The 26,249-nt window shown below is 54.1% G+C and overlaps 1 protein-coding gene across 2 annotated transcripts in view; it reads right to left on the bottom strand.

Moving 5' to 3' along the window:
• Nucleotides 1-26,249, bottom strand: part of DGLUCY (D-glutamate cyclase) — a 61,233-nt gene that overhangs the window by 4,642 nt on the left and 30,342 nt on the right. For both annotated transcript variants that reach the window (XM_045823366.1, XM_045823367.1), the window contains 5 exons: nucleotides 22,652-22,912; nucleotides 18,718-18,817; nucleotides 15,145-15,293; nucleotides 7,823-7,942; nucleotides 4,638-4,789 (listed from right to left, as the gene is read on the bottom strand). In XM_045823366.1, the coding sequence (XP_045679322.1) occupies nucleotides 4,638-4,789; nucleotides 7,823-7,942; nucleotides 15,145-15,293; nucleotides 18,718-18,817; nucleotides 22,652-22,912 (782 nt within the window). The remainder of the gene's footprint in view (nucleotides 1-4,637; nucleotides 4,790-7,822; nucleotides 7,943-15,144; nucleotides 15,294-18,717; nucleotides 18,818-22,651; nucleotides 22,913-26,249) is intronic.

Raw genomic sequence — 26,249 nt, 5'->3', positions numbered from 1 at the left:
TTACCCCCAACCCCCCGTCGGGGCCTGAGCCCCCTCATTTGTAAAACAGTCATGGCCAATCCAGGCAGGTGTTGGACAGAAACGGGGCTGGGGGTTTAGGGAGGAGGGACAAGCGGAGGGAGAGACAGGTGGAAGGAAAAAGGGGTCAGAAAGGGTACAAGACAATGGGGGGGGCAGAAAAGAGGAAGTGCCAGCTCCAGGAGCCCTCCCCCACCTCCCCTTCTCAGCTGCTGCTTCCAGGTTCAGTGCTCAGGAACCGCCCCTTAGGTCGTCTTCCCCAGCCCAGCCCTCTTCTGTCCTGGAGTCTCAACTGTGGTCCCGGTGGCGGCGGCGGCGGCAGCAGCAGCAGCAGCAGCAGCAGCGGCAGCAGCGGCAGCATTAGCATTATTACCGGGAAAGTTGTCAGGGACTTGGGTTCTCCAGCCCACCTCAGACCTCCTGAATCGGGAACCCTGGGGCGGGACCCGCACTCTGTGGTTTAACGACCTGTGAGGTGATTCTGATACCTCTAAAGTTTGAGAACCACTGCTCTAATAAAGCAATGCATTCATTCACTCACTTTCCCATCCACCCACCCTCCATTCGCGCATCCATCCATCCACCCATGGATCCAACAAGGATTTACCCAGCACTGCGTTTCCCTTCACTGATTGTCGGGAAAGCAGATACAAGAGACCTGGTTCATGACTTCCAGAAGGTGTGATTTTTTTCTTTCACATTTAGTAGTCTAGGCCTTTGGGCGGACAAGACTGGGAAAGGGAGGCTGTAAGGGCCATGAGACTGTTTTGGACTGTCGGGGAGAGGCCCTGGGGTCAGAGTGCAGCCTGACCCAGCAGGGGAACCAACCCCTCCGCACACCCTGACCTGGGCCCTGCACCCGGGAGCTCCCTCCTCGTGGCACTGGGCAGCTCTGAGACGAACAAGCTCTTCTTACACTGAACCAGAGTCTGCTCTTGTAACCGCTGCCTTTGGCCTGCTTTCTGCCTGTCCCCCTCCCCCAGGAAGCCAGGTGGGTGTGTGACCCCCCTCCCCAGTCTTCTCTCCTCCAGGGCAAGCACCCCAGCTCCCTCCACTGTTTCTCGAGGCATGTCCAGCCCACCCATCCTCCCTCCTGCCTGTCCTCAGGTGAAACTGGCATCTCACAGGTGAAGTTACTTCTGACCTGGGATTGAGGCGTGAACTCAGGGCTTTGGCCCCACTTTCTCATGATCCAAATTACTCTGGGAAATTCCCACAGACAGAGACTTCAGGCCAAGGGGGAGGTATAGGTAGATATACTTTGCTTCCTTGCACAATCAAAAGAAAAACAATAAATTTAAAAAGCAAAAATAACCAGAACTGTCAGAAAATCGAACTGTACGGAGGTCCACCAACCAAGAAGTTAAGAAACATTCATCCAGACAGGTAGGAGGGGCGGAGATGGGCAGCCGAGGCGGAGAGGACTAGTGGCAGGGTGGTAGCTGGAAGACTAGGGCAGGGGAGGCAGTGGCTGGCAGACCAGCAGCTCCGTATTTGCCTGCAGACAAACTGGGAGGAACAACTAGGGAGCACAACTAACCACACAACCCAGGGTTCCAGTGAGGGGGAAACACACCTCAAAACCTCTGACTGAAAACACCTGTGGGGGTTGAAGTGGCAGCGGGAGACACTCCCAGCCTCACAGAAGAGTTCCTTGGAGAGACCCACAGGGTCCCAGGATGTACACAAATGCACCCACCCAGAAATCAGCACCACAAGGGCCCAATTTGCTTTTGGGTAGCGGAGGAAGTAACTGAAAGCTGGGAGAGGGCTGAACAAGTGGCATTGTTCCCTCTCGGACCCCTCCCCCACATAAAGCATCACAATGCAATGACATGGGTTTCCCCATCCTGGTGAATACCTAAGGCTCCACCCCTTATGTAGTAAGGGGCACACCAAGTTATGTATAACAGGCACACCAAGACAAAAAAGAGAAATGACTCAAATGAAAGAACAGATCAAAGCTCCAGAAAAAATACAACTAAGCGAGAAAGAGATAGCCAACCTATCAGATGCAGAGTTCAAAACACTGGTATTCAGGATGCTCACAGCAATGGTTGAATATGGTCACAAAATAGAGGAAAAAGTGAAGGCTATGAAAAGTCAAATAAAGGAAAATGTACAGGGAACCAACAGTGATGGGAAGGAAACTCGAACTCAAATCAATGGTTTGGAGCAGAAGGAAGAAATAAACATTCAACCAGAAGAGAATGAAGAAACAAGAATTCAAAAAAATGAGGAGAGGCTTAGGAACCTCCAGGACAATTTTAAATGTTGTAACACCCAATTCATAGAGGTGCCAAAAGAAGAAGAGAAAGAGCAAGAAATTGAAAACTTATTTGAAAACAATGAAGGAGAACTTCCCCAATGTAGCAAAGGAAAGAGACTTCCAGGAAGTCCAGGAAGCTCAGAGAGTCCCAAAAAAGTTGGACCCAAGGCACATCATCATTACATTACCCAAGATTAAAGATAAGGAGAGAATCTTAAAAGCAGGAAGAGGAAAGGAGACAGTTACCTACAAAGGAGTTCCCATAAGACTATCAGCTGATTTCTCAAAAGAAACCTTCCAGACAAGAGGGGCTGGAAAGAAGTATTCAAAGTCAGGAAAGGCAAGGACCTCCATCCAAGATTACTCTACCCAGCAAAGCTATCATTTAGAATGGAAGGGCAGATAAAGTGCTTCCCAGATAAGGCCAAGTTCAAGGAGTTCATCATCACCAAGCCCTTGTTACAGGAAATGTTCTGACTATCTAAGAAAAAGAAGATAAAAAAATACAAACACTAAAATAAACTCACAACTATCAACAATTGAACCTAAAAAAACAAAAACAAAAACTAAGCAAACAACTAGAACAGGAACTGATTCACAGAAATGGAGATCACATGGAGGGTTATTAGCAGGGGGACGCAGGGGGAGAATGGGGGAAAAGGTACAGGAAATAAGAACCATAAATGGTGGGTACAAAATAGACAGGGGGAGATCAGGGGTAGTATGGGAAATGGAGAAGCCAAAGAACTTATATGTATGACCTATGGACATGAACTAAGGAGGGGGAATGATGGTGGGAGGAGGGGTATATGGCGCAGGGGAATAAAGGGGAGAAAAAAGGGGCAAAAAAAAATTCCCACAGAAAATGCCCTTTGGAGGCTGAGGCACCCCCAGTTTCTCTCCTCGGTGGGTGCCCCGCCTCTGCTTGGAACGCCATGGGACACGGGCTGGGTCTGGAATCAGAGTCAGCGGGGCGGGGCCTGCTGCGGGGGGCGGGGCGGGGGGGGCCTGCTGGGGGGAGCGGGGCCTGCTCCAGGGGAGCCTGGAAACTGAGCTGGAGGAAGGCAGCAGAGTCCCCAACCGGCTCAGCCTCTGGGGCAGATTGCCAGCTCCGTGGACAGGGCTGACCTTCTCTCTCCTGCGTTTTTCCCCACCGTCTGTGTGAGGCCACAGAAGTCAAACGTCCATCCACATAGGCACGATGCCTGCCCCCTCAGCACTGGTCCACTGCGGAATGCCCTGACCCCACACAGCCCTTCAGCCCTTCGGCTGGCTCTGCCGTCGGTCGAGCTCACGCAAAAGCCACCCAGTGGGGCCCCGTTCCCTTGCTCGAAGCCCTTGCGTGCTCCCTGTCACTTCTCAATGGGACCCTCTGTGAGGAAGCCACAGTTTCGTGGGACCAGCAGAGGTGATCTCTGTCTGCCCGGGGGGGCTATTAACGACCCCACCCTATTTGGAGGCTCCAATGAAACTACAGATGCTTGCCCAGAAAGATCCACGTACAGAACAATCTCGCAAAGCATTTGTTTCGAAGAACCCCTGGGCCCCGCTTTGTGGAGCCTGGTCTCAGAAGCCCCTCCTCTCCAGCACACCCCCTGCCCTCCCCACTCCGGCACCGGCACCGAGCTCGTCCACCTCGCCCAGCTTCTGTTCCCGCCTCCCCCTCTCCCGAGTACCTCCCCTCCCACTGGTTCATTCCGCCCAGCCTCCAGCCCCCAAGATCCTCTCCCCACCCTAGTCCCCCCAACCTTAGCACGTTGTGGGGTGGCTAATGGTCCCATCCCACCCGGGGTTTTAGTGTCTTGGCTGGATGGTGAGCCTTGGAAGGGGACGATGGGGCACCCACAGCCGCAGGCCTGCCCCGTTCTGTTGTGCTTTGCCTCACTGCGCCCTCGGAGATGTTGGGTTCGTTCACAGACTGAAGGCAAGGCCCTCCAGTAAAAGATCGTGACCCACTGTACTGCGGCACCTGCTATATTGCAGCAGTCCGAACCGAACCTGCAACATCTCTGAGGTCTGCCTGTGCATCCAGTTCACCCAAAGATGCTACTAACGCCTGTTGTATGGACGAAGGAAACGAGGCTCAGAGAGGCTAAGTGACCTGCCTCAAGTCTAACTAGAAAGGAAATGGTCATTGGGATCAGATTTGCCATAATAATTTAGGATCATGAGTAGGTCAAGGGTCACCCCACCAGTCCAGCTGGGACACCTTTGCTTCTAGGTAGGCTCTGCCTCGGGCCGTGGATGGACAGCAGTGGTGCTGGCCCATGGCTCATGGCCCGGGGCAGCGGGCCGGCTCCTCACCCGAGGGGAAGCCACTTCCACGGAGTGGCCGGTGGGGGCGTGTTACCTTATCGACGGATGGGAGCGCCTGAGTCCAGCTGTGTTCCCCAGGTGCTCTGGAGGGCCCAGTGGCCCTCCTCAGGTAACGTCCATGGACCTCACATGAGTTCAGGATGTACAGAGCACAGGCCAAGGCATAGCCTCCCCAGTTGGAAACACCTAGAACAGAAGAAGACTTCAGCACAGACCTGGGAAGGTCATGCGGTCCACCATCACCCAGCCTCTAAGCATCAGAACGCATCTCAAGAGTGGTCCCCAGACCAGTGGTGCCAGTGGTACTTGGACCTCACTGGAAACACAAATTCCTAGGCTGTAGCCCAGGCCTACTTAACCAGAAGCTCAGCAGGAGAGTGGGGAGCAAGCTGAGTTTTACTAAGCCTTCCATAGGATTCTGATTCAAGTTCAAGTCTGAGAAGCTTTGCTCTAAACCATCTGGGGTATGTACTGTTAATGACCATCAGGGAAAAAGATCCAGGCGGTGAGAGAAGAAGCCGCTCCAGGACGCCCCCTTGTGGAGTGGCTGCCCCGAGACCTCAGGCAGCATGGAGGCCTGTCCTCAGAGGGGCGGAGGAGCGGGTGGCAGCTCCATCACCCGTGTCGTCACACTCCCTCCTGTGCTAGACGATGACTCCCAAATCAGCCTCATGCCCTTCCTCCGTGACCAGCCAGCCCCAGAGGGCCATTTCCCACTTTGGGGACTACCTCACTGGCTCTTCTCTGAAACCTGCTTGAGTTAGTTCTCCCCTTGGTTGAGGAAGGGTGGGTTAAGGACCAGCTGAGCTCTAGGTGCAAGAGGGTCGAAGAAGAAAGAGGCAAGCAGGGCAGAGAGGGACTGGGCACACAGCCAGCCGCAGGACGGCACAATCCATGGAACAAGGCGTTCCCCAAGGGTTAGGGGAGCGCTGAGAAGGGCACTCATTCCGACTGACTCGGAGAAGGCGCACAGAAAAGGCTGATTTAACAGGGGCCTTGCGGGCTGGGTGGAATTTGCCAGAGGAAGGGTGAAGGTAGGAAAAATCGAAATACCCACTGGGTACAAAGAAAGGCAGGTGGCGTGACACTAAAGCCATATATCAGAATGTGACGGGTGAAGATCATGTGACAATAATACCGTATTCCACTGCTTCTGAGATGCACATTTTTTTGACATTAACATCTCTGAAATTGCGATGCCCCTGGTAGTCAATTTCATTATATGTTTATAAACGACAATGCTTCGCTTTGTTAGAGGGACATAATGGTGATTCTCATCATTAGCAGTCCCTTATAGACAATGGAAGAAAGCAACTTGCTCTGATTGAATGCTTGCAATGTGTGGCGCTGTTCTAACGCCCTGCATGGATTAGCCCCTGGAGTCCTTATAATAAGCCTGTGAGGCATGGGTGTTATAATCTCCATTTACAAATCTGGGAAACAGGCACAGAGGGGTTAAGTCACTTGCCTAAAGTCACACAGCTCGTAAGTGACGGGTTTGAGATGCAAACTCAGGCTGCTGCCTCTGGAGCCTATATTCTTTAAAAAAATTTTTTTTTAATTGTTAACTGTGGTTAAAAACCCCCACACAACACAGAACGGACCATCTTAAACACTTTCAGGTGTGCGGCGCAGCAGTGATAAGAATATCCACATTGTTGTGCCGCTCCCGAGCCCACACTCGGCCTCCACGTGAGTGGAAAATAGAGACGTATTTGCGAAGGAACGTGGAAGGGAAGGAGAAGTGCTAAAGTGCGGGTCCACCGGGCGGCTGGGACAGACAGCGGGTGTTCACTGGGTGTGAACACGAGAAGCTGACGTGCAGAACTGGCAATGCTGATGGTCACGGTGAGATTTTCACACCTTCCACCACCCGTCTCTACCTGCCTTTTGAAAATGTTGTGGTATGGTTGTTACATCATCGTTGCCATGGAAAATGACTAAACCCACGCTGTATGAGCCCTACATGGGTGGGTCATGGGGCACAGCGTGGGGATCGAGGACACGAGGCTGAGGGGCCCCAGGGCCAGGAAAGGAGACTGGACTTGAGCCCACATGCAGGGCCCCTGATCTAGGGCGCAGTGACCTGGGTCCCACTGTGCACTGTCACCTCGACGCTGGCTTGGGATGCAGCCCCAAACAGGACAGGACGGCACCCCGTTAGGGCCAGGGCGCCGGGGGCCACGGACCCTGTTGGGCCTGACTGTAGCAGGTGGACAAGCTGCTGACCTCTGCCGGGTCTGCTCCATCCCCGGGGTCCGGGTGGAGGAGGATGGAGTCAGGCAGGGCTGCCATGCCTCCCGAATCACTCTCCCGGGAGATCCCTCTGCCTGTTGCCCCCAGCCTGCTACCAAAGCGGCAAATCTCTCTGAGTGCCCAGCCCAGGGCCCTCCAGAGGTTTCCCCTAACCCTCACAGAGAGCCGTTGTTGGGGCGAGGCCAGCAAGGCTGGGAAATAAGAGCCGCCGCCGGCCGGCCTGCCTGCCTGCCTGACCCCCCCACCCTTGGTCCTTCTCACGGACACGGAGCTGAAGGACCAGACGCGACTCTCTGCCTTCGGGTCCGGCAGCTCCCAGCCCTAACTCGGGGGGCCCCTGTTCATCTCTCTCAGCCCCAGACCCGCAGATTTTCCTCCGATGCTTTCCTTCCTAACAGCCCGGTCCCCACCGTCAAATGGGGTCACCTCCTCTCTTTGTGGGACTTGACCTGCTGCGGAAGCAATGTCAGTGACGCGGCGGCCATGCCCGTGGGGTTTGACCCATCACACAAGAACCTGCATTCTGGGTGGCAGGTACACTTGAGGAAATCTGGCGACTTCCCAGGAAATTCTCCGGAGGCTCCCTTGCCCTCCACCCCCAGGCCCCAGGGTAAAGGAGGCGACGGGCGGATGATGGGTCTGCCCACAGCAGGCGAACTCGGGAGGGTTTCTCCTCCCGCCTCTGGGTGTGCTGCTGCCCAGCGGACTGAGAGTGGACGGCACAGACATAGGATGCGTATGTACATCCTGTCAGCTCCCACTCGCTGTCTCTGCATCTTTGGGGAGCGTCTCTTTCAGGTCTTTTGCCCATTTTTCAATGGGGCCATTTGTTTTCTTGTTGTGGAGTTTTTAAGAGTTCTTTGCGTCTTTTGGATAACAAGCTTCTGGCCGGACAGGGTCCAAGCCAGGTCCCTCGCCTGGGCAGCCAGGCCCGACTGACTGGCCAGCCCTTCGAGCACTCACCAGCGATGACAGCAAAGTCAGCCTCCACGTCACAGGCGATGACATCCCCATTTCGTATGTGTCTCTTCACGGCCTCCTTGACTTTGCCCATCCCAAGCTCATTGCCTCCGTCCCCGACCCCTGGAGGGAAGACAAGCTGAGTCAGTCAGTGCACAGGGCGAGGCCGACGACGGCGGGAGGTTTGGGGGCAGGGCCACCCCCGCACACCTGCCTGCTGCCTCCGGGAAGGGAACTGGGTTGGCTCTGGGTGTATTCCAGACAACCAGGAGACGGTGTACTTCTCCTTTAGGCATTCTAGAAACCTCCCTAGTTACAAATGAGTCGAAGTTTGGAGCTCCCCAGAGTGTGGCTATGTCCCTCACTGGGTCATGCTCTCCAGTCACAAAGGGCGCACCGCCCTCTATGTTGGCACAGGTGCGGGGAGGAACCGCCTCTCCTTTCGTCAGTGGCTCTTGCCCAGGGAGGGGCCACGCGTCCCTGTCCCCATTAGTGTGACCAGATGGCATTCTGCTGGCAGAAGTGAACTGGAATGGATTTTTTTAAGTCAGTTCTGTAACTTATTTTCAAGGCTTCTGTTTAAAGAACGTGAAATGCAACCCTGGCTGGTGTAGCTCAGTGGATTGAGCGTGGGCTGCGAACCAAAGTGTCACAGGTTCAATTCCCAGTCTTGGTACATGCCTGGGTTGCAGGCCATGGCCCCCAGCAACCGCACATTGATGTTTCTCTCTCTCTATCTCCCTCCCTTCCCTCTCTAAAAATAAATAAATAAATCTTAAAAAAAAAAGAATGTGAAATGCATGTGAGTGGGTAGATTTCGATCTACACCAACTCAAGGGTGGGGTGGCCTCATGGATATACAAACCCCGGGGGTGGCTGGGCAGCATCTGAAAGAGACCGCTGTCTCTCGGCCAATTTGTCCATCAGACCAGAGGACTCGTTAATTAGCATAATAAATGCCAGACTAAGTATGTTTGAATAGATACACATTAGAAGTTGTTTAATCCATTGGTGAAACTAGTAGTGTTCAAAATAGGTGAACGGGCTAAAAATAACCCACAGACCCCCACCCCTTGCAGGAACACCCTTGTAAATGGAAACATCTGACCCACCCTACAGCCGGTACCCCCCAGGTGGTGCTCTAGCACCTTGTTTGGTCTCCTGGGTCCGGGCATTACTAGAGTGTTCCACAGATTAGAGGCCAGCTGAATCACCTGTAGAACACGGCTGTGGTTGCCTCAAGACAACCGTGTGTCCAGGTGCTCGTCCGAGCGCCTCAGCCGCAGGGCCGGGCCCCCTGAGCCTTCAGAGTGTGGTGTGACCAGGCGTCAGTTCACACGGACGCACTCCGAGCGCTGCATCGCCGGGTGATTCCGCTGTGCGGACCTCACAGCGCCCAGACACAAGACCGGGTGATGCAGACACAAGACCTCGGCTCTGAGGTGCGTGCGGCCCGTTGTCCCCAGACCACAAGCCTGGGCAGCTGGTGTACGGAACAGCAGGCAGTCGGAACACAATGGTATTCATGTATGTGAACATAGGAAAGGTACAGTGAAAGCATAATACAGAAAGTTTTTAAAAATGGTGCACCCGTCCAGGGCACTGGCCACGGACGGAGCCCGCAGGACTGGACGCTGCCCTGTGTGAGTTGGGGAGCTGGTGGGAGTGGGTGCACAGGGCCAGGACGTCCCTGGACGCGACCGCAGACTGTTCAGACACGGTCCTCTTACGCTACCCTAATTTATTTAAAAAATATTTTTCTTTCTTCAGTAATAAACTTACGTAAGCTAATGATAATATTTTTACTTTACAAACTTTAAAAATGCTTTTATTTTTTGACCCTTTTGTAATACTACCTAGCTTAAAACTCACACATGGTGTTCAGTGGTACATTTTCTTTACATCCCTATTCTATAAGCTGTTTCCTATTTTTAAACTTATTAAATTTCTTGTTGCTTTCTACACTTCGTTAAAAACTGAGGCACAGACACACACATCAGCCTAGGTCTGCACAGGGTCCGCATCACCGATCGATACCCCGTCTTCCGGCCCCACACCCGGTCCCTCCGGGGGGGACCGGGGGCAACAACGAGGACAGAGCTGGCCTCTCCTGGGATGAATAGGCCTCCCTCTGGAGTGACCTCCTGAAGGAACTGCCTGAGGCTCTCCCGAGGAGGTGTCCCTCTTTTCTGAGATACGTCCGAGGCGACGACTTGCTTGGCTTGTTCCTTTTCTCCATCGTAGATTTGCTCGTGAGCAGATCATGCCCCGGAGCCTTCCAACCTGTCAGTGAAAGCCGCTCCTGGGGGGGGGTCCCTATTTGCAAACTTTCTAAGGAGCCTGTTGAGGTCTGCAAAAGCTTCTGCGAAACACTTCACTGTTTATTTTCTTGGGGGTTCTTCTTCCCCCTCTTCCTCCTCTTCTTCTTCCCCCTCTTCCTCCTCTTCCTCTTCCTCTTCTTCCCCTTCCTCTTCCTCTTCTTCCCCTTCCTCCTCCTCCTCTCCTTCTCTTCCTCCTCCTCCTTCTCCTTCTCCTATAGGTACCTTTTCCCTTGCTTCTTTAGCTCTGCGTTCCTGCCCCGGTTCCAGCCACTCCGCATCAGTCAGTCCCTCAGGAACTGTCCTCACCACATCCTCATCCGCACCACAGCCAGGTTCAAGTCACGTGTCACCTCAGCTACAACCTCGGGGGTGTTCGCAACCTCCGCACCCCCGGAAAATCCTCTGACGTCATGGACAAGCCTCTCGACTGTCTTCTTCCAGGGGCCAATCACACACTCCCTGGCGACATCAGCCCTCCCCAGGCAAGGGTCGTGGTGCCGTCACAGACGCTGTCACCCTTCTGGAACTGTATCGGCGTCTTCCTCGGTTGCAGCAGTAGCCCGGGCAGAGGTCCCCCGCAGGCAGGAGGCCTTCAAAGACGCTCTAACTCCTCAATCTGTGGTTTGGGTCAAAGAGGGAATGTTTGGAGGAAGAAATACTTGGACATTGGGATGAAAATCATCAACAAAAGGAGGGTGTCTGGGAGCATGACCAACAATAAGCAAAATCTTGAAAGGTGTGTTATTCTCTAAACACACCTGGACATTTGGCCGACAGAGCAAGTCGGGAGGGCGTTGGAGGAGGAGCCGGGCCATCCGTGGCGTCCTGCTGCCCCTGCAGCGCACTGGCAGGGGCGTGCTTGAAGGCCGGGGGTTCTCCCCGGGCCACGTCACAGAGGGATTCGATGTGCAGCCTGCAACATCGCCACAAGGAGGACTGTGGTCTTGTCCTTAAAGCCTTGAAACCTGGCCTCGACTTGGCCTCCTTATGCATGAAGGTCCGTCCAGGCATCCGTTTCCAGAAGAGGAAGGTCTCGTTCACATTGAATATTTGTTCTGGCGGGCAATTTCCCTCCACAGCCGGCTTGTCCGGAGTTTCCGAACATCTCTCAGCTCTGCACCCACATGCTCACCACTCGCTCTCGCTCGCGTGATGCAGGGAATGACAGTTCGTGAACCGTTTCGGTCACCCGGAGCTCGCCGTACACGCGCCGTCATCAGGCCCAGCCTTTTCTCTCAACGTTGCAAACAAACTTTCTGCTTGAGTCACGATTGTCACGGTGCTGAGAGGGACACGCCGCTGTGTCTGGTCTGCGATCCTGGTCGTCAGAAGTTTCTTCACGTCTGATCTGGGCCCTTCTCGAGGTCCTGTTCTGCTCATCGCCTTCAGTGGAGCAGAGCCTTTCGCAGCCTCTGTCACTTGGTTCTTGTTCTCCTCGGTCGTGGCTCTGGTGGAACGGGGCACGCCTGCAGGCGAGTGGCGCTCCTCGCTGAGTTCCCACCTGCGTCGTCCTCCACACTCACCATGACGTTGCCACGTCAGTCACTCAACACGGCCCCTTCCCGGCAACACGAGCGGCGACTTTGTTCACTTAGGGCCGAGATGATCCAAATACAAGGTTAAGTCCAGCACAGGAGAACACGATGCGACCCAGAGACGCGGTGACCATGAGATGTGCAAAGCTCTGGCCAGCGTGACATGGAGTTCCGCTTCACAGCAAACTCTCTCACATGGAAAGAGGGCCTTCCGATGTGACAATAAAACATGGCATAGCGACTACCTAAACCAGTAACAGTTAGTTGTTCAAGGTCATGAACAAGTAGCACGTCCTGCACATGACTGCACGTGCCATACGCCCGTGCTACCGACAGGGCTGCAGGTGCATTTCTGCCAGCACCGGCGAAAACGCGTGAGTGACGCAATGCTCTGCGGTGTTAGGACAGGTGTGATGTCACTAGGTGACAGGAAGTTTTCAGTCCCACCATCGTCCTCTGGGACCACTGTGGCCCACGCGGTCCACGTTGACTAGAACATCATTATGCCTCAGACGACTGCATGGCAGCGTCTGCGTCTGTTCCTACAAAGGCTTGGGCTACGCGGGAAATTCACCGGAGGCCAGCGTTCATCGCGAGATGGTGGGGAGGGGACCTGGAGATGACCCACCTCGAGCATCAGAGACCTGGACTCGGCCAGGAGAATCAGACAGTTGCGAGTGGCCAACTTCCTTAGGTCCGCACCCTGGCGGGTCTTCTGAGAACGGTTTTCCAGATCTAGGACAGCCCGTTGAATGAGGACCAACAATAGCAACACCTAGCATCGGCATTTTGTCTGTTTCTGCCTCTGCTCTTTGGCGTTTTGTGAATTTCACCCTGTCCCTGGCCTTGTTTTCCTTGCTGAGCTCCAGAGTCTCCGAGAGGGGCGAGGTGGGGACAGCAATGAATGGTGGGCGTCTTGGTTCCATTTCGGTGCTACACGCACACGAGACAGCTGCCCGGGGAAACTGAGCAATGGGGTGTTCACGGAGCAGAGGAGAGAAAGGACATTTGGGGGTTAGCTCTGCTGGGCGAGGGCTGTGGGAAGGCACCACTTATGCCCCTGAGGCCCCGAGAAGCAAGCAGGGGTCCATGAAGGCAGGGCTGTGAAGGCACAGTCAGCTCCACCTGCTTGCTCTGGGGTCTCCAGGAGCCCACTTGGGGGATCGGCGCAGAGTGGGGTCTGTGCAGCGTGAACTCGGAGACCCTTTCCTTTTCTGCCCTGGATTCTCCCCCACCCCCCGCCCAGCCCTAGTCAGGGTATCCAACCTTTTGGCATCTCTGCACCGCCCTGGGAAAAGAAGACTTGTCTTGAGCCACACGTTAATACAATGCACTACGTAATCACCAAAACATCTCATAATGTTCTAAGTACATTGACCATTTTGTGTTCACATTCATAGCCTCAGGCTGTATCCGCAGCCATCCTGAGCCGCGTGCTGCCTGCGGGCCACAGGTCGGACACCCTGGGAGGCCTTCCGCCTGCCCCGCCCAGAGAGACAGGAAGCTCAAAGCCAAGTGCTCTGTGAGCGCCCGCCCCCCCACCCGAGGGCTCTTCTGGGAAGGACCAGGGCAGACTGGCAGACAGCCCCTACTCAGCCGGAAGACTTTTATTGTCTCATCAGAAACCTTAAAAGCCTAAGGCGACTAATGAGTCTGGGAAGCGCCGTGGCCTGTTGGAGAGAACAGACAAACACGGAACGGCAAGCAGGCCTTACTGACCTGCCCCCCGGGGAGGAGGCCAGCTGGTTCTCTGCGGGAGTTACGTGCAGCCTGTCAGAAACCCACGGGTTCCGTGGAGAGCCTGTGGGGCACGGTCTCGGGAGCCTGATTCTCCCGGCGACACCAGGGAGCGGGGCAGCCTCACGAAGCCCCGCGAGGCCACAGTTTCGGGTGCGGTGTACCTGCCCGATCTACCTCCCAGGGTTTTGAAGAGGCTTCAACAGTGCAAGAGGTGTGAAACCTCTTTGAAAACTAGGGAGTTCTGTGCTTTACACAAACGGTCACACTAGGATATTGTTAGCAATCAAAATACTGCCCTAATCATATAGGTAACATGTTTAAAATGCATATGCTTCATACGGTTGTTGGCAGTCAGACAGATGTGAGCAGAGCCGGCACAACCGTCCTGTACAGAAGGTCACCAGGACAGACAGCCCTGGGTGCCCAGCAACAGGCAAGACTGGGAAGACAAGGGTCTCGCCCCCAGGGGGACCTGTCCTCCCCTAGCGTGTCCCTGGTCCTGCAGTATAGACCTCCCTGACCTCTCACATCACTGGTCACTCAGTTTAAAACCCTTAACTTTTCCTCCCTAAGGATACCATCTAGGTCTCAGTTGTGCTTCAGCCCCAGGCCCAGAAAATCAGCAAAACCAGACAAGCGACACCATGGTGGCCTCAGGACCTGCAGCCATGACTAACGACCCCTTGCTCTGGCGCCAACCAATCACTGGAGACCGCGACCCTGAAAAGACACACTGGGAAAGCTGATAAATGTTCTACTGGGACCCTCCCCTGAGAGTTCCCCCTACACTCCCGCCTGCAAGAGAGAAATAAAAGCCCTCAGGACAAAGGACCAGGTGTGCTTTCCCTCTGGGGCGGGGGGTACCTGTGTCTTTCTCCTCCCCATCTTCTCCCAACAGGTGGCATGTCCTAAGCCCCAAGGAACCCCACGAGACATGCAACCAGGGGAGCAGTGGGCAGCAGCAGCTCCTCCCGGGCCAATCCCCTAAACCCGTCCCACGGCCTCCCGTTCTCTGACTTCCCCGTGAGCTAAGGCAGCCCAGCCTGGGCTCTGCTGTGGTTTCTTCTGTGCTCAGCCCTGCACTGTTGCACTGTTTGGAGAACCTCTGCCCCACTCGCTGTACTGCACTTTGTCTCTCAGCTAACCTCCTTCCTTCAAGAAGACGAGAACCTAGCCCTAGCTGGCGTAGCTCAGTGGATTGAGTGCGGGCTGCAAATCAAAGTGTTGCAGGTTCGATTCCCAGTCAGGGCACATGCCTGGGTTGCAGGCCACGACCCCCAGCAACCGCACATTGATGTCTCTCTTTCTCCCTCCCTTCCCTCTCTGAAAATAAATAAATAAAATCTTAAAAAAAAAAGAGAGAGAAAGAAGACGAGAACAGAGGTCTTGCCAACAACAAGATGATCCATAGCACGCAGGGCACAGTCACGTACATGAGCAAAATAATATGCCGTGCCTTGATTTTCTTATTATTAGCCTATTATTAGCTTTAATATTTTAAAGTTGGGGAAATAGGATATGCTAGGTTAAAGGGCATTTCCCTTTGTTGCTTGCAGGAGCGCTGGATTTCTGAACAATGATGTCGTGTGTAGGGACCCTAATAAAAGAAGACCATATCTGCAGTGGAAAACAATGGTCCCCATATAACTCTTTCCTGTCTGTGTTCAATGGTCAATAAACAGTCATTCAGTGCCGATGTGCTCGTGGAACTGGTAGTGCCCTTGCTTACCGGTTGACGAGATTCCAGGGATTTTCTGGGCTGCGAGGAAAAGATCGTCGATGGGATCGACCAAATGCTTGATGTTCATTTTCCTCGCGTTGTAGTGGTTGCCGTCGGCAGCCCTTCCTGTGCGTTCTATCGCCACCAGGTGGTCGAATCTGCCAGGAAGCAAGAGCACAGGGCCTCAGGGAGAGCACAGGGGCCTCAGGCTGCTTTGGTGCAGAGTTCCGCCCTCACGTGTTTGTGTGAAGGACACTTCATTCTTTCTCTGATTCCTTCATTCCTGCAGAACTGGGCTGAACATCTACTGTGTGCCAGGACCTGCGCTGGAGGCTCGTCTAGCAGATCATGGTAAGAAATGATATCGGAATCTTCAGCAATTTATTCGAGTCAGAGGCTCTGAGAACAGGAAGGCCGATGGTCAGGGTCATGACCACAGACGATGCTGGTGCCCCGCCCAGACCTCCATTAGCCAGTGGGGGAGCCGGCGCCCAGTGGTTTGGGTGTTGGCTGCTACTGGCCCACGGCTGCCCTCTTCCAGGATCTTGTTCAGTTTGCAGACACAAAGAGACCAAAAAGAAATGGAAATATTAGACCAATAAATCTACTGCAAGACAAACTTCTTGAGACAGAAAGAGACAGAGAGACAAGGGGTAGAGCCAGCGTGGAGTAGAAATGCCGGCCGCAGAATCAAATTATGCAGGTCCTCATGCCACTGGGTCTGGGTAAGTTGCTTAACCTCTCCAGCCTCCTTTACCGCATTCTGTCACGTGACCTAACAATGGGACCGTCTCTAACCCTGTTGAAAGCATTAGGAGAGCTCATGCACAAGAGGCGCTCAGCATAAAGCACTGCACCTACTCAGTGCTGGGCGAGTGCTCCTGGTGGTGGTCCTGGCTGCTATTATTGTTATCAGGAGGAGTGCCATTTTGAAAATAAGAGCATGAAAATTACACTTTTTTCATCTCTTTAAATCCCCTCCCCACTCCACAATGAGTTCTTCAGAATCTTAATTCTGCTGTGGAAAACAGTATGGCTGTTACACAAAAAATTGAAATATAATTACCGTATGATCCAACAATTCCACTTCTGGTATATGCCCAAAGGAATTGGAAGCAGGGAGTCAGAGATATTTATGCACCCACAAAACCAGCAGCCCTGTTTACAATAGACAGGAGGTGGAAGCAACCCAAGCTTCCATCAGCGGACGAACAAATAAGCAAAATGTGGTATATACGCACGATGGAATATTATTCAGCCTTTCAAAAGACAGAAATTCTGATATGTTACCGCATGGATGAATCTCAAGGACGTTTTGCTAAGGGAAATAAGCCTGTCACAAAATGACAAATACGATAGGATTCTACTTATGAGAAGTACTTAGAATAGTCAAATTTATAGAGATATGAAGCAGGGGTGGTGGTTATCAGGGGCCGGGGTAGGGAAGAATAATGTCTAATGGGCACATTTCAGTTTGGGAAATGAAGAGTTCTGGGGTGGACGGTGGGGGGCGGGCCTGCAATGTGTATGTACTTAACACCACTGAACTGTGCACTTAAAACGGCAAAACGGTAGTTTTTTAAATCTTCACCCTAGGATATGTATATTGATGAGAGAGAGAGAAGAAAACATTGATGTGAGAAAGAAACATTGATCCATTGCCTCCTGTTTGCACCCCAAGTGGAGGTCAAATCTGCAACGTAGGTGTGCACCCTGACCAGGAAGTGAACCTGCCACCTTCTGGTGTACAGGACGATGCCCCAACCAACTAAGCCATCCAGCCACGGTGCAAAAATGGTGAAATTTTATATTATGTATATTTTACCATAATAAAAAAAAAGTCCTAACCCTGAAAATGCTTTCTCTGAACATGTTTCTTAAAAACAAAATCTGCATGCTGGTCCGTGTCCTCAGGTTTGGCTAGAACGCGGTGGCATCGCACACGCGTGGAGGAGCCGGCCGCTGGGCGGGGGCGGGGACTGGGTGTAATCCCCATGCGCCTGCGCAGTGCAGGGAAGGCAGCCACTGGGGCCCAACGGCAGCGGGAGGGAGGAGCTGACCTGCGTTTCCTGCAGACCCGCGGCAGCGCGGCAGCGATGCGGCCAACAGTTAGTTCAGCCCAAGAGCTCCGGTGGAGCCCGGCGCATCCTCTGCTCTGGAAGAACACTCTTCCTGGGCCCTCCCCCCACAGAACTCAGTGACATATCTTGTGTGGGTGGATCTCTTTTTTTTTTTTTTTAAAGCCCGCAGGGTCCATTTAGCTACCGTGGGAAGTAATTCCCTCCTGGGAAGTCTGCTCCCTGGGAAAGGTCGATGCATCTTCTTCAGGGGGAGCAGGATCCTCTCTCCCTGCGGTCAGATCCGTCACCTAACTGCGCAAATGGAGCAAACCTGTTATCTGGCAGCGGGGGCCTGCCACGAGGGCTTTCCAGAGCTTCTCCTGGGGCAGCCTGGGGCAGCCAGAGTGCGAGTGCCTGCCAGCCATTCAGGGAATATCGGCAGTTCTCACAGGCGCCGCACCCGGTCCCGCAGCAGCTCCCAGTTGCCTGTGGGCTCTGCAGTGGAACTTCTCCTCCCCACTCGGGTCCTCCCTGTGAGCACCTGACTTTGCTGCGAGCTGCTGTGTAGCTTATGCCCTCCAGGTCTAGAAAAGTAGGGTTTTCAAAGTCTCAGTGGACCCTCATTAGTGGGCTGTAAAATAGATGTATCAGGTCTGGTCAGCCTTTTCTGAAAAGCAGGTGAAAACAGAGTAGAACAGAACAGAACAGAACAGAATAGGTCAGAGTACATTGCATGTAGCAAGAGCAACTGGTTTTTCCAGACTTCTGCTTGAATTGTGTGTGTGTGTGGTTTGCAGTGCGAAACGTATTACTGCGGACTGTTGTCGAAAAGGGGTGCAAAACACAGCGCTGCAAGTTACGAGATCCGAAATACCTCCTTCGTACAGAAAAGAAGTGTTTTTCGAAGTGTTTGACTGCGACTGGGGGAAAACACATTCACCTGCGCACAGGTGGTTTCGCGGCGAGTGCTCGCTGCCCCTCTGCAGGGCACACGGTGATGTTTTCCTTTCCTTTGACAAAGGTGCTGGTTGCCCCCCACTGAAATGAATTCGCTGCTTTCCGATGGATCATGACCCAGTCTGAGAAACTGCTCATTTCTGGTTTCTATAATTTTCTTCTCCCTCTGTCCAGAAGACGTGCTCCGGACCCTGCTACTCAGAGCCACCCTCTGCGAAGCCCCCAGCACACACTGAACCCCCAGCCTGGTTGGTGAGTCTGGCCCGTTGGAACCCGCGGGCTCATGGCCCTGCTCTCTCTGCAGGGGAGCCCTGCCCCGTGTGGCTCAGTGGGCTGGGTGTCGTCCCGCAAAGCGAAAGGTCGCCGGTTTGATTCCCAACGGGGGCACACGCCTGGGATATGGGTTCTGTCCCCCATTGGGGCACATACGAGAGGCAACCGACTGATGTTTCTCTCTCACACTGATGTTTTCTTCCCTCTCTCCCTCCCTCCCTTTCCCTCTTTCTAAAAATAAATAGATAAAACTTTAAAAATATATAAATAAACTGGGATGGGACCCACATACCTAGGAGACCTGGGGCCCCCATCACCGCAGAGAAGCGCCTGCGCAGCTCCCGCTGACCCACCTGGGTAAGTTAATATGGGGATGCCCGTCTTCATAACACCTTGAAAAGAAAGGCAGAGTGGACACATCAGTCTAGTGTGAATCTGGGGAATTCCTGTTGGCTTTTCGAAAGCTGCTTTGGAAATGATTGTTTCCATTGCTGAATGACATTTGCCTGCAGAATACTTTGTTAGGAACGCCAAGCCCTCGACCCAGAGGAAACTTTGGTTTATTTACTGTTAGTCCTGAGCAAACCCCAGGGTTGGCAGAGGGCGAGGTGAAGCCGGGCTGGGCTGGGCTCACCAACATTGCGGGCTAGCAAATACGCTCCATGCAGGTGCCACATGGCACTTGAACACAGGCCTGTTCTGAGCCACTGGCATCATGATGCTGGTGACACACTTAGGTGTCCATGGTGACAGTGAGCCGGCCCTTTGTAAGCAGGTGACACACACACTCGTGTTTAATTCTCCCAACACATCTGCGTGATAAGAACCACTGGGACCCCCATTGCACAGAGGAGGAAAACTGAGGCTCAGAGATGCTGTATGCCTTGGACGAAGCCTAGTAGGTAGGTCGGTGTCACGACGCCAGTTCCCACCTACACAGGTGGCCCAACAGAGCAGGGAACATAACCTGTCCCCTGGTGGGCTCACAGGGTGGGCAAGGTTGAGGCAAGATGAGACTTCTCACCTGAGCTACAAAGAACCAATTTGTCAACATGGTCAATTTATACTCAAGACACAGAAGAAATGACTCTGCTTTTCCTTCTTACAACATCTCCTAGGCTTCCGTTATAAACAGAACTGGATCCGTTACATTAAAAGCTCAACTCCCTTCTGTTTCCTTTGTCCACAGGTAATGAAAGTTCTATAAAATCCAACACAACAATCACACCTGCTAGGCCACTGTGTGGACGAGCCCAAGTCTGAGGTCAAGTTCAACTTGAGGCCCTGAGCAGGGTGACTTCTGGGAAAGTGAGTGACTAAATATACCCACCAAACCAGGTTTTAGATGGCAATGATTGCCAGTCTGTTGGGGCAGTTGGCTGTCCCTTCTCCGTGATGACAACACCATCCCTTGGTTTTCCTCTTTCCTTGGTGCAACTCCTTCTCGGTCTCCTAGCTCGCTCCTCCCTTCCCCACGACCCCTCCACGTGGAGCGTCCCAGGGTCCTTTCCTCTGTCTCCGCTTATTCCCTCGGTGATCCCATCCAGAGTCTTGATTTAAAACACCACCAATTTGCCAACCACGCTGCAATGTATCCTTCCAGCCCAGACTGCTCTCCTGAACTTGACTCGTAGATCTAACTGCCCTTGACTTCTCCACCGTGCGCCCAGGAGGCATCTCACACTCGGTCACCCGGGCTCCAGCCTGCACTCTTTCAAATGTTGGGTTTGTGGAAAAACACACATCACGTAAAAGTTACCATCTCGCCCATTTTTAAGGGCGCAGGTCTCCGGCCTGAAGTGCACTCAAGTTGTTTGGCCGTCACCATCACCCATCACTGCAAGTTTTACATCTTTGCAAACTGGAACTCTGTCCCCACGAAACACTAGCCCCAGTCCCCTCCCCACAGCCCCTGACAAGCACCATTCTACTTCTCGTCCCTACGATTTTAATTACTCATGGAAGTGGAAGCTTACAGTATTTGTGCCTGGCTTATTTTACTTAGCATGATGTCTTCAATGTTCATCATGTTGTAGCACGTGACAGGAGTCCCTTCCTTTGAAAGACTGAATGATACTCCACGGCGCGGATGTGCCATCTTTTGTTTATCCGTTTGTTCATGAGCAGACACCGGGTCACTTGCGCATGGTGCCTGTTGTGAATGATGCTGCTGTGAACACGGGTGTGCAAGTATCTGTGTGAGTTCCTGTTTTCAGGTATTTGGGGCAGATACCCAGAAGTGAAATTGCTGCATCATATAGATATCTTCTATTTTTAATTTTTTGAGGACCCGCCATATGATTTTCCACAGTGGCTGCGCCCTTCCCACCGACCATGCGCACAAGGGTCGGCCTGCCCCACCCACCGTCTCGCTCACCCCGGTTCACAGCAGCTCCGCCCCTTCAGTTACCCGCCCAGACCCTCAGAGCAAAACCCCCGATTCTTCTGTCTCGCACTGCATCCAATCTGCCCGGGAATCACAACTCTACCTTCCAAACAGAGAGTGTCCTGGCTACTTCTCGCAACCTCCACCTGTACCATTCATCTGTCTGGGTCCCCCCGGAACTGGAGTCGGAGACAAGGACTTGGGGGCAGGTGGTTTATGGGGGAGGTGACCCCAGGAGGCAGCTGGGACGGGCAGGAGGAAAAGCCAACAGGAGGGTCTGTGTCTTTTCCAGGTCACTGCTCTCGCTAGGTAACAGGGTCTCAGTTCCATCGGGACCTGCGTGTCTCCATAAGATGGGAGGTGGGGCACCAGCTCCCACCCCTACTGGCTGAGTCCCCCACTAAAGACTTTAGCCCCTGAACTTCCGGGCAGAGAGGTTTTCGCAGCTTTGGGAAACCCTGCAGGGCGCTGTCTCTGATCACGGCGACTTGGAGCCTCCGCCCTAGCACTGCTGAAGTCACAAGGGGGCCAAAGGGACAGGCCACAGGGCACCGCCCACTCCAAGCCACCCTCGCCTCCCGCCCGCATCAGCCGGGCCAGCCTCCTGTTCCTACCCTTGTCCCGACAGCCTCCCGGCGGACCCTTTAAAATCTGAGCCGGAGCGTGTGGCTCTCTGCCACCTGGTGGCCTCCAGGGCTCCCCCTGTCCTCCGGAGTAAAAGGCCAGGTGCTCCCAGTTAACCCTGAGGCCCTTCCTGGTCTGGCCCTTGTGACCTCTGCCCCCCTCACCCAGCTTCACCCTCCAGGCCAGTCGAGTGGCCTCTGCCCTGGCCTCGGTCATGGCCTGGCACCTCTTCCCCGAGCCAGCCCAGCCTCGCTCCTTCAGCAACACCGCGCCTCGGCTCCAATGGCACCTTCCCCGTGGGGCCTTGTCTGACGGTCTTGTTTAAGATAGCCACTGACACCTGGGTTATATATGTCTCCTACTTTTCCCCTCTGTTGTTTATTGTCTGTCACACTGCGTGAGAACAGGCACCCCGCAAGGGATCTGCCGATGGATCTCGAGAGCCACACATAGTGCCTGGCACGTGGTAGGTGCTCAGCACACGTTTGTGGCGTGACACAGAGTCTGCGCATTCAGACACAACCTTTTCTGACGCCCCCAGCCCAGCGGGGCTCTGGGGCACGCCTCCTGGGGCTGCAGCCCTTGTCGGGGGCTGACAGGAAGCGATGCTTCCTGAAGACACATTTTGAGGGACACAGAGGGACAGGCAGCGCGAGGCAGGTGAGACCTGCTAGGCTCATGGCTCATTCCTGCACAGCAGCTGCAGGACGGAGGACAGGTGAGGCACCCGAGCCCGACCTCGGCACCTGAGCCTTGCATCAGCATCGCTCGCAGCTCCAAGGCCTGCCTGGGTGCTCCGGGGACGGGGGCAATGTGGGGCACCCCTTCCTGTAGGTGCCAGAGGAGGCGCTGCTGTCTGGGCCCTTTGACCTTTCAACTCTTGACTACCCCACCCCGACGTCAGGGGCCCACAGGGGTCATGGGCTGCTAAGGGTCCTCTGTGGGTCACCCTCACCTCTCCTGGGGGGTGGTGTCCAGTACCTGGGCCCTGAGGCCTGATGGACCTGGGTTCAAATTCCAGATCACCATTCCCATCTCGGTAAATCACTGGACCTCTCAGAGCCTCGGTCTCTTCCTCTGTAAAATGGGCATCACGTTGCTCATTCCAAAGAGCTGTTCTGAGCTTTAAGGACTGAACACACCCCGTGTCAAGCGCATAGCGGAAGTTCCACAGACGCCAGTTCCCTCCACCGTCCGCCCCCATCTCGCTGCTCACCTTGCTCCACAGCCTCCTCAACAAGCTTCTCGAACAAACGCAGGGCTCTCCGGTCAACGACCATGGAGACGCCCTTCCCCAGTGCCTGCAGGAAGGCGGCCAGAGCGAGGGCCCCTGGCGGGCCGTCTGTCTCCTCCGGGGGCTCGTGGTTGAAATGCGTGGGGAACCCGGTGGTGATGAGCACCGAGCGGGCGTGGGACAGCGACAGCGAGGCCCTTAGCAGCTCGTCTTTGCAGAGCAGGTGCCCGATGCCCCGGTTGCCTAAAATTACACACAAGATCAAAATCACAAAATAGCGTCACTGTGTTTCAAGTAGAAACTTAGGCAAACAGTGGCTTGGCCTTTTGTCTGTTCCAGAGGTGGATTTGAGGGACGTGCCCGAGACTGGTACTGGTTCACCAGGATGTATTCTCTTCCCCTGCCCTAGTCCTGAAGATAGCTGGGCCAGGGGCCCAGGGGGCCAGGAGGCCAGGTTCTGTCTGGGTAAGGATTATAGGGTGGTTGAGAGGGAATAAGAGCAGGGATGATGTGCGCCACCTGCTGGCCACGTACCTCCCATGCACTCCTCCAAGCTCTTCCCTTCCTGAGGGCTGGGATGTTGACAACTGGGGACCCCTGTGGGTCTCATGGTTTGATGGCAGAGCTGCTGGGTCCCTGCATGAGGGGGTACAGCAGGTCTGCCTTCCTGCTGAAGTAGAACAGTCACCCCGGAAGTCCCACCCTGGACTGCCGTGTGAGAGGCATATACTTCTATTTAATTTGAGCAAAGCATCTTGGGGTTTACAATAGCAAACCCAAATACAAGGAACATGGAAGGAGGAAGGGGCGCAGTACTGTCTTAGTTGGGGATCCCCCCAAAGGAAGACCCTAAGACAAGGGCTTGGGTGCAGGCCCTTTCGTGGAAAGGGAGCCCAAGAAACGAGTCGGGAGGGAGAGAAGCCACTGAAGGGTGTGTGAGCGAGCAGATGCTCGCCGAAGGCCCCTGGGCTCGGTCCCGCTTGAGACCCTGTGAGAGGTGGCGAGGAGCGCCCCCGAGGGCTGTCCCTCCCGGGACAGGGAGACGGGGCACTCATGCACTGGCTCCTGTGCCCTACCTACCAGGGGAAGGCTGCCCTTCAGGACACCGACGCCCCTGCCTCTGCTGGGCTGTGCCTGCTCCGGCGCAGGGGCAGAGAGACGAGGGTGGGAGCTGTTGTTCTGGGCGCCACCCACTGCAGCTGGGCTCTGGGCAGGGCCCCACCAGCATCCGCCACAGCTGCCCCCAGTGGCTGCCACGCCGGTCCCAGCCGGGCAGCACAGCCTTCCGACTCTTGTCACATACCATTGTGCCTTTGTCTACACTCAGGTCGCCTTGGAGCCTATCTGTGCCGTGGGAAGGCAGGACGTGACTCAGAACTTCCACGCTGGCTGTGGCTAAAGTGCGAGGTGGGCCTAGGGGACGTGAGAGGATGTCAGCTTGCATCTGAGGTGCCTGCGGGCTACGAAGGTGAACAGGGTTTGAATTCCTGTTACGGAGGAAAAGCTCCCAGTTTAGAACCTGGGAACTTACATTCAAGTCCAAGCGTTGGCACGTCGTGGCTGTGTGACCTTGGCCTTGTCCTGGCTCACTCTGAGCCTCAGTTTTCCCACGTGGAGCATGGGGGCGGCCCAGGGGGAGGGGGGCTTTGGGAAAATGGCCCCACGTGCCCTGCCAGTGGGAGTGGGGACGAGAACACTTGTCTAGAGGGTGGTTTGGAGCTGGGGCTTGGACCCTGGAGCCAGCAGTCCCTTCTGGGGACGTGTCCTAATGAAGGGCTGGTGGGCATGTGGCAGGCATGGTCAGGAGGGTGTTCACCGCAGCATTGCTTACGGTGTCAAACAGGGCAGTCACAACGTCGGTGCGACATTTGTAAAACGGAATTCTATGCAAAGAAAAGATTGTTGTAGAAGACTAACAACACAGGAAAAAGTTTGCAGCGTATGAAAAAGTTGTAAAAGTCAGGTTCTGAAAGTCAGGCTGTGAGTACGCAAAACACAGAGTTAATGAAGCTGTTGCAATAATCACAGCCTGCCCATCTTTTCTCCGGGAACAGCCAAATGCCTGCTTTGCCCGCCCCTGTATATTGTTTTTGTTTGTTTCAGCCTTACAGTTCCAAGACCAGAGAAAAAGGCTCTAAGGGCAAACATGACATTGCAAAATTAACAATGGTTAGTTGGGGTGGGATACTGGTCATTTTTATTGCCTCCTTCCTTTTTCATATATTTATACAATGAACACAAGTTGCTGTTGATAAAGGGGGAGAAAAGTAATATTTTGAAAGAAAACAACTGGACTGTAAGCTATTTCGTAGGATGTGAGCACCCCAAAGGGAAAGGAGGAGAGAGAGAACTCTCAGTGTTAATGCGGCCCGTCCGTTTGCATTTGCGGTGATTTTATTAGTTGTTTATTAGTCGTGCAAACACCGTTATTAGAAACCTTGTATTCCTTTATGGTCTCCAGGCACCTCAAATGCAAGCCAGCGTCCTCTCAAAGATGACTGAGTGGCCCTATTATTATGCCCACTGAGTAAGGCTCAGTCTGCTGCCATTCATCTTGTATCTGCCGTTTAATGCAGTGGGACTCGGGAGCATCTGCTGTTCTGGAGGATTAACAATGTTTCTTTATGGACGATATTGGCGCGCCCAGACAGTCATAAATCTGCCCGCCGAGCCTCCGCTGGGGCCCCAGAGCGGGTGCTGTGGCTGGCCTCCCGGGTCATTTTCATTAAGCTGCGGGGCTCTGCCTCCACAGTAACTTCACTTCATACTTCACAGTTGCTTTTTTAAAAGTCTGAGCTCATGGCAGAGTCAATAACTCATCTTCCATGGTCCTTGTGCTGAGTGGGAGAGAGTCAGTGTGGGTAAGAATGCTGGTGAGAAAGTATCACAGAATTTTTTTTAAATGTCCGCCAAGGAGACCCACTATGTGAGAGACTCTAGGCGTGCACCAAGCTATGAGCACTGACCTCTGTGTCTGCGTTTGTCCTAAAATGTGCATCTGGGGGGCAGGGGGGGTCCCACATTTACTCCGCGTCTATATGTTTAGGAAATCACATTCCCTGCAGAATGATTGGATGAATGATTGAACGAACGAATGAATGAATGAGCAAATGAAAGACCTAACAAACAAACAAACAAACAAAAAGCTCTGCCCTCTGGTTTCACAGGGACCTCGGTTACTGCAGACCCTTCTGTGACTTGGGGGGGGCAGCCTGGGGGGCAGTCCCGGGTCCAGGGAAAGATCAGACGTTTTCCAGGCTGGTCGGCACAGTCCGATCCTGGGCCGCAGCGCCGGCCAGCACAGAAGGGCACCCAGCCTGTCTGCTTGGTGGCTCCATTTGGGTGCTGTTCTCTACCTCAGCGTCACTGTCACCTACTCTGCCTGGGTCTCCGGAGTATTGCCTGGACGGTCACCCTCCCCAGGTGGGTCTCACGCCCCTGCTCTCCACAGGGGCCCCACCACCGTCGGTCCAGGTATCTGTCTGCTCGGGAAACGGTTGTCAGGTGGGCCAGCAGGGGGCCACGGGCACCTCCTCCAGACAAAGTGGGAAAACAGCCGGCGTCTGGAAGCACAGCCCGT

The sequence above is a fragment of the Phyllostomus hastatus genome, unplaced genomic scaffold (assembly GCF_019186645.2).
Source record: "Phyllostomus hastatus isolate PE091 unplaced genomic scaffold, TTU_PhHast_1.1 phas_scaffold_501, whole genome shotgun sequence".
NCBI classification, from domain to species: domain Eukaryota; kingdom Metazoa; phylum Chordata; class Mammalia; order Chiroptera; family Phyllostomidae; genus Phyllostomus; species Phyllostomus hastatus.
The sequence above is the reverse complement of the archived record's forward strand: the minus strand, read 5'-3'. Positions and strand labels throughout refer to the sequence as shown.